General features: G+C 33.3%; 1 protein-coding gene across 1 annotated transcript; it reads left to right on the top strand.

Annotated features, from left to right (window-relative positions):
- Nucleotides 1-352: 352 nt before the first annotated feature.
- On the top strand, nt 353-5,690 carry LOC117929824 (disease resistance protein RUN1-like; the record flags this gene model as incomplete). The annotated part of the gene is made up of 6 exons (XM_034850249.1): nt 353-882; nt 1,185-2,261; nt 2,635-2,752; nt 2,842-3,624; nt 3,998-4,785; nt 4,903-5,690. Coding segments are annotated over 5 exons (2,853 nt in total), but the record flags the coding sequence as incomplete, so codon positions are not given.
- Between the last annotated feature and the right edge of the window lie 2,914 nt (nt 5,691-8,604).

The raw sequence follows: 8,604 nt of genomic DNA, 5'->3' as shown, positions 1-8,604 counted from the left end.
GGTTTATTCTTCAGTTCGAGGAGCCAACATTCCTCCTACTCACTCCAAGAAGCAGAAGCACTTATTTGCCCAAAATATAGTGTTGTAAGTTTTGTTGTGGCTAGACTTGGCTCCAATTACATCAGCAATACCACCATCACTTGTTCTCTGGTCATTCTCTTGTTCAGATTTCTCACAGCTGTATTCTTCAATTATAGCTATGGTTTCATTTCAGATTTGCAATTAAGCAAATTTAGCTTTATTATTCATTTGTAGTTTATAACATTATCTCTCAGAATTTCTTTCGTTTTGTTGATGGAGTTTTTGGAATTGTATAAATCAATTATGGAACTTTTTCTTTCCTACAGGATAATTTAGAATTCAGGACTCATATCTCAGACTTTGGGTCTCTAGTACTGCTGCAATGGCTTTTGCTTCTTCTTCTTCTTCTCAAGGGAGCTATGATGTGTTCTTGAGCTTTAGAGGAGAAGACACCCGCAATAACTTCACTGCCCATCTCTATCAGGAGTTGCGCACTAAAGGAATCAACACTTTCATAGATGATGACAAGCTTGAGAGAGGCCGGGTCATATCTCCTGCCCTTGTTACAGCTATTGAGAACTCCATGTTTTCCATCATTGTTTTATCAGAAAATTATGCATCTTCTAAATGGTGTCTAGAGGAGCTTGTGAAGATACTAGAGTGCATGGAAACCAGGGGACAGAGGGTTCTCCCAATTTTCTATAACGTGGATCCCTCAGATGTTAGAAAACATAGGGCAAAATTTGGAGAAGCCTTAGCTGAACATGAGAAGAATTTGACGGAGAATATGGAGAGGGTGCAGATTTGGAAGGATGCTCTCACTCAAGTTGCAAACTTATCTGGTTGGGATTCAAGGAATAAGTAATTATCTAAAGCCTTTTGACTCTTGTTTTTATTTTTAATTTTTAGCATTTCCAATTTAATGTTATTATTAATTCGTCTAATATTTATTAAAGTACAAAAGGTATAAGAATTCCATGTTAATATTAATTATCCGATTAAAGGATCATGTTTATAGAATTCACAACTTTTTTATTAGTCTTCTATAACCTTAGTTATAAGACCAACTATATCTTGACAAATCTTCTCCTATTTTGTTTTATTTTTATCATCTTTTTATGGACACTTAGACTTATTATGTATTTATGCTTTAAATATGGCAAGAATGAGCCTCTACTAATCAAGGAAATCGTAAAGCATATTTTGAATAAATTGTTAACTATATGCGTTGGTGATACCGAGAAACTAGTTGGAATAAATGCTCGCATACGAAAAATAGAAATGCGATTATGTTTCGAATCAGATGATGTTCGTATGATAGGAATTTGGGGCATGGGCGGAATGGGGAAAACAACTATTGCTAGAGCTCTTTACAACAAAATCTCAAGACAATTTGAAGCACACTCTTTTTTGGAAGATGTTGGAAAGGTTTTGGTTAATAAGGGTTTAATCACATTACAACAAAAATTTCTTTCTCAACTATTGGAGGAAGAAAATCTAAATATGAAAGGACTCACATCTATAAAGGCTAGACTCCATTCAAAAAAGGTTCTTATTGTTCTCGACAATGTGAATGATTCAAGAATATTGGAATGCTTAATTGGAAATAGGGATTGGTTTGGTCGAGGAAGTAGAATTATTATAACGACTAGAGATAAATGTTTGTTAATTTCACATGGAGTCAATTATTCTGAGGTTGAGAAATTCAATTGTGATGAGGCTTATGAGTTTATTAGACATCATTCGTTAAAACATGAACTTCCTAGAGCTGATTTCTTGGAGCTTTCAAAAGAAATGATAGATTATGCTCAAGGCCTTCCGCTGGCTCTTAAAGTTTTATGTTCTTCTTTATTTGGCATGAGCAAAAAGGAATGGAGAAATCAGTTAGACAAACTGAAAAGTACTCTTAATAAGAAAATTGAGGAAGTGCTTAGAATAAGTTATGATGGATTAGATGATAAAGAGAAGAATATATTTTTGGATATTGCATGTTTCTTTAAAGGAGAAGATTTTGATTATGTAATTGAAATATTGGACGGTTGCGGCTTTTTCCCATTTTGTGGAATAAGAACTCTCATTGATAGATCTTTGATAAGTATTTATGGGAATACGCTTGAGATGCATGACTTAATACAAGAAATGGGTATGGACATTGTTCGCCAACAATCTCTTCAAGAGCTCGGCAAACAAAGCAGATTGTGGTTCCATGAAGATATCTCTGATGTATTGAAAAAAAAAATGCTAAGAGAAAAAAGAATATGAAATTTATTTTATTTAGCAAAGTTCAAGATTATAAATTAATGATTATTTCAACTTAAGTGGTCATATGTGGATAAAATTATAGAAATTTTTTATGCACTTTGCATGCTTTTAACTTACTCTCTTTCTTGATTTGTAGGGAAGTGAAAAAATTGAAGGCATATTCCTCAACTTGTTTCATTTATGAGAGACAATAGACTTTACCACACAAGCCTTTGCAGGGATGAGTAAACTTAGATTGCTCAAAGTCTATCAATCTGACAAAATTTCAAGAAACTCTGAAGATACCTTTAAGAAGGAGAATTTTAAAGTTCGTTTCTCTTCGAATTTTAAATTTTGTTACGATCAATTTAGGTACTTATACTGGTATGGATATTCTTTGAAATCGCAACCCAATGATTTCAATGCAAAGAATCTTGTTCACCTTAGCATGCCATATAGTCACATTAAACAGCTTTGGAAAGGAATCAAGGTAAGATTATGATCTACTCATGTTATTTTCTTTGAAGAGTGTATAATGTGTGTGAAAGCTAATTTTAAGTCAAATCTTTTTTATGGCAGGTTCTTGAAAAGTTGAAATGCATGGATCTTAGTCACTCTAAGTACTTAAGAGAAACCCCAAATCTCTCAAGAGTCACCAACCTGGAACGGTTAGTTTTAGAAGATTGTGTGTCTCTATGTAAGGTTCATCCATCACTTGGAGATTTGAAGAATCTCAACTTTTTGAGTTTGAAAAACTGCAAAATGCTCAAGAGTCTTCCAAGCAGCCCTTATGACTTGAAATCCCTTCAAACATTTATTCTTTCGGGCTGCTCAAGATTTGAACGATTTCCTGAGAACTTTGGGAACTTAGAAATGTTGAAGGAACTTTATGCAGATGGAACTGCTCTAAGAGAACTACCCTCCTCTTTTTCTTCGTTGAGAAACCTTGAAATATTATCTTTTGAAGGATGCAAGGGACCACCATCTGCCTCATGGTTGTTGCCAAGAATTTTCAATTCCACGGGTTTCATATTGCATAATTTGTCAGGCTTATGCTCTTTAAGATTGCTAGACCTAAGTGACTGCAATTTGTCAAATGAAACAAACCTTGGTAGTCTTGGCTTCATATCTTCATTGGAAAGGTTACTTTTAGGTGGGAACAGCTTTGTTACGTTGCCAAACATCAGTCGACTTTCCCACTTGAAATTTCTTGGGTTGAGAAATTGTAAAAGTCTTCAAGAACTGCCAGATCTCCCAACAAACATTTTTTATGTGGATGCAAAAAATTGCACATCATTGAAAAATGTCTCGGCTCAAATACTCAAGTCATTCCTTCCAAGGAGCAAGTATCCCACACTCACGGTAAATTTCCTCTATATCCCATATATCACAATTTTTATTATAAAAAAATGTTTATTTTGTATATCGTAACTGTACTCATCTTAAAATGGGCTTTGTAACAAGATTTTTGGTTTATTTTTATAATTCATGAGGTCTTGTTAAAGCATGAGGCAATTTGTTGTGTTTCCTCATTTTTTTTACTTTTTGTTATCAGTTTAGAAAATATGCTTGTTTTGTAGAAGGAAGTTAGGATTTAGGTTGAGAAAAGAAAGTGTATTCAAATGATACTTCATTTAACTTAATTTGTGATAGAGGCAAAATAAATGTTTAATGAAGGAAGATAGGAAATGTGCAATTTCCATCTCTCAATGCCCTGATCATTTTCATTCTACAGGAACCAGGGGACGTTAGGGCATTACAAGCGAGGACTTCTGGGAGTAGACTACCAGATTGGATAAGGTATCAGAGCTCAGGGGGAGAAGTAAGAGCAGAGCTACCTCCAAATTGGTTTAATTCCAACTTCCTGGGTTTTGGGTTTGCTCTCGTCGTTCCCAAGTGTAGTGAGTATCCTGCTTATACAAACTACGTACGGTGTTCCTTGTTCTATTCAAGATCCAGTCACTTTACTCACGACTTCCTAGTCATGCCTTGTGTGTGGAATGATATGGACATGATAAAGTCAGATCACATATACCTGCTTTATGTACCACTTTCTTCCTTCAGCAATGGGCGTCTATAGGGTCACATCAATTGGCCTGAAGTGACTCATATCAGGGCATTGTTCATGTCAAAGGTTGGTTTTGCTGCTGAAGTTAAGCGGTATGGGATTGGTCTGGCGTACAGTAATGAAGATGTGAATCACAACAACCCCCCAATGATCCAATTCGGCTCTATTTCCTCTCCTTCCTCTCCTCCTCCTAATAAGTCAACTGTTGTCCTTACAGAAATCCATGAGGAGGAACCCAGTGGAAGTGTTGATGGCTCGGAATTGAATAATTCTGGGTACTATACTGCTGAGGAGGGAGAACCAGCTGAAACTGCTTGCTCTAAGGATCTGTCTGAATCAGAGATGCGGCCACAGAAACGCTTGAAATGCAGCCATTTTCAGGACATCCCTTGACGAGGAGGAACGGGTCAGGAAAATGCCTGATATGCACCCAAATCTTCCCATATCATCTCTTGGTGAGTTGTTCATTATTCAAGGATAAAGAATTTTGCTGAAAATATTTGAAGAACGATTAAAATAACCGAGAAGGATTCACACTTTTCATTTATTTTCTGCTATGGTAATATATACAGGTGCTGGAAACAAATTACTTTGGCAGTGCAGATTCTGATTTGCTGGAACCGGAAAATATTCTGGTAGTGCTGATTCTGTTTTGCTAGAAAACATTCTGGTAGTGATGATTTGCTGGAACTGGAAATTATTCTGTCAGTGCACGGATTCTGGTTTGCTGGAAATTATTATGGCAGTATTGGTAGTTTTGGTATCTTATCAAAGGACGCTGCCAAGGATGTCTGCCCTTTTTGAATATTTCTTAATGTAAGGATGGAGTGAGATCATGTGTGGCTGTTTTATTTATCACTTCCCCACTTCATTTGGAATATTCCTGCTATGGTTGTTTTTGGAAAGGCGATCAAGGGGTTTGGGGGAATGAAGAGGTACTGAATCACAAGCATGTGACAATGTTCTAATTCAACTCTTATCTCTCGTCCTCCTCACTATTCAACTCTTGTCCTTGAAGAAACCCAGTGAGAATGGGTGCCCTAATATTGGTGGCTTGGAATGAGATAATGCTGATTACTTACTTCTAATGAGGGAGAACCCACTACAACTAGCTGCCCCAGTGATGAGATCTGGCAGAGTAACACTTGGAATGCAGGCATCATCCGGACAATTCTTGATGAGGAGGAACATGAAGAAATGCTTGATATGCATCCAAATCTTCCCATACCATCTCTTGGTGGGTTGTGCTTTTCTTCTTTTCTTTTCTAGTTTAATTTCTTAATTTGATTGAGTTGCTTAGCTTGTGTATATGTATTAAGATCATTTAGAACTATTTAATCATTCTACAGTGCTAGATTGACTCGTAGCTTCCAACAACTGTCAAAGAAAAAGATACACTTATCATTTTCATGTCCATTTGACAGGTATGCCGTCAAATTGACTCAGACTAATTTGTTGGGGATTCCTGTGAGGTCAGTTAATTCAGCAATGAAATTAACTGGGGTAATGGATTGATGAGAGGGGGATTATTCAAGTGGAGGTAGCAGCTCTATTGAAGGAGCTTAAAGAGAGTTAATTCAGTCAATTCAGCAACTAAAACAGTTTTGCAATGAAATTAACCAATAATTCATATAACCATAAGACATAATATCATAACATTTTCAGATATCCAAATCCTAAAAATTCATACTCGTTGACAAGTTTTGCTCCATCTTTGCTTTTTCATTGCAAAAGTCAGAGCACAAATATCATGCTATAATTTTAACCAAATAGAAGTGAGGTTAAACTAGAAGGTTGAGATCAAGTAGGGATGAGAGTAGTGTCGGGTTGGAAGTGATTCATCACAACCCTATCCTATTTATTCATAACTATTTTTATCACAACCAAAAAAATGAACAATAGAGATGAAAAATTATACGGGCGAATGTCAAATATTAAAATAAAAATAAAAATTCTTAACCTTTCCTTTGTCTTTTTTTCTTTTCTAGGACCAAGTATAACATAGCTATTTGAAAGAAAGAAAATAGAGGAAGAAAAAAATTTATTCTCTTATTGAGTTGTCTAAAGAAAAATTCAAAAATTATGGGAAAAAATTTATTAAAGAATGTATTGTTTTTGGGACTTTCTCCATTTTTTTTTAAAGGAAAATCTTTTATTATTTTCTGCAATTTTTCCTTAGAATTTTTCCTTATCATTTGTCTATGATATCGGGACATAAAAAACATAGAAATTATTCTCCTTAGAATTTTTATTTTTTTTCCCTTAATTATTACTTTCTAAGAAATAAACATACTTTAGACAAATTTATATAATACATATAATTTCAATTACATGGTTCTTGGGTTAAAAACTTAAAAAGTATTTTCATTTTTGTTAGTTTCAAAAAATCAAACATATCGTAAGTGTTTATTTTGTAAAATAATTTGTTTTCTTTTTCCTTTTTCAACACATTCTCTTGGTTATTTTTTCTTCACTTTCTTTCTTTTGTTTTCTCATCCTTCGGATTTCACATACAACTCTCTCTCCGATCTTCACACATAACATTACATACATCACACACTCCTCTCCAAGGTACAAATGCACTAATTTTTTTATTTTGTTTTGTTTTATTTTATTTTTTAGCTTTCATTTTCCACCAACTATTTATCTATTCAATCTTTATACACAACACTACAGACATCGACCCTCTTTCCATTGCAAATGCATTTTTTATTATTTGTTTATTTATTTTTTCATTGTTAAAGACATTTGCTAACAAGCTATTTTTATTTTATTTATTTATTTTTCATTATATTTCCAGAAACACAATACCTTCTTTTCTTTTCTTTTTTCTTTTTAATTTTACTTCATTTAAGATTTATGATTTTTTTTATTTCATTGTTTAGATTTACTCATTTAAATATTTCAAACTCCCCATTTTCTATTAATAAATCAAATTACATTTATAAATTTTCAATTTTTGATAAAAAAAATTACGAATATGAAATACTAATATAAATATTAAAATGTTATTTGGAAAATTGATTTTTAAACCTAAACCCTTAAATCTTCAATCCTATATTACTCCACGATTCTTTAATTATTTGACTTTTATGTGAAAGAGGTTTCTTTAAAGAGAAGATAAAAAATGTCTAATTTATATCTAAATATTTTAAATACAAAAAGACTTTTTTTTTATCAATATTTTTAAAATTAAATTAGTGTATATCCAAAATTTGTCATAATTTTATTTTTACATTAATTTTTAACCTAATTTTACTATTAAAATTAATTATTGATTATATATAATATTTTTAATTCACTCATCATTTAATTATTAGTTTTTATTATTTGTATATTATTTAATTTTATTATTATTATTATATTATATATATTTTTTCTTTTATTCCTTTTCCTTTTTTCTCTTTCTTTTCTCTCCCATACCTATCCAACAACCCCACCCACTCTCTCTGTCTCTCTCTCTCTCTCTCATCCATACCCCACGTGAGACCCATACCTCCCTTTATTCTCTTCTCATTTCCCTTTTTTCTTTTAGTTTTTTTTTTTTTTTGGGTGGTCGGTCCCCATTTTTTTTCTTCTCCCTATAGCCCTTCCCACAGACCGCCATTTCCAAAGACAGCCACACACCAGCCGTCCCCATTTTTTTTTTTTCTTTCCCCATTCCTCTTCTTCTTCTTCTTCCCCCCAACACCCATTCTCGACGGCCACATGCCCCACCTCCCCTTTTCACTTATTCCCCAATTTTTTTTTATTTTTTTCTTCTCCCACCCATTTTTCTTCCAATCTTTTTCCCTTCATTTTTTCCTTTCTTTTCTTCCACCATACCCGACTTCCAAAAAGATCCGAACCCGACTTCCTTTCCTTCTCCCCTTTTATCTCATCTTCCTCTCATTTTCCATTTTTTTTTTCACTTTATTTATTTATTTATTATTATTATTTTCAAAAAGCCATCAATCCCACACCCCCGCCTGCAAGACCATCGCCCAGTAGCCGCTGACGAGCCATTGTCGCCTGATGACCTCTTCCTTTTTTCTCACATTCCCTCACATTCCCATCACACCCATTTTTCATTATTATTATTATTATTATTATTATTATTATTTATTTATTTTTCTTGATGTGATTTTAATAGTAATTGTTGTTTGTGAGATTTGAATTATTGAATTAATATGAAATTTGAGCTAATTTATTATTGGTGATTTAATTTAGAATTTGTTAATTTGGGTTAGATTAATTGATAATTTATATGAATGTGCTCCTTTGAATTATTTAAT

This window comes from Vitis riparia, chromosome 2, assembly GCF_004353265.1.
Source record: "Vitis riparia cultivar Riparia Gloire de Montpellier isolate 1030 chromosome 2, EGFV_Vit.rip_1.0, whole genome shotgun sequence".
Taxonomy (NCBI): Eukaryota; Viridiplantae; Streptophyta; class Magnoliopsida; order Vitales; family Vitaceae; genus Vitis; species Vitis riparia.
Note: the sequence above shows the minus strand (reverse complement) of the source record. Positions and strands in the feature narration are given on the sequence as shown.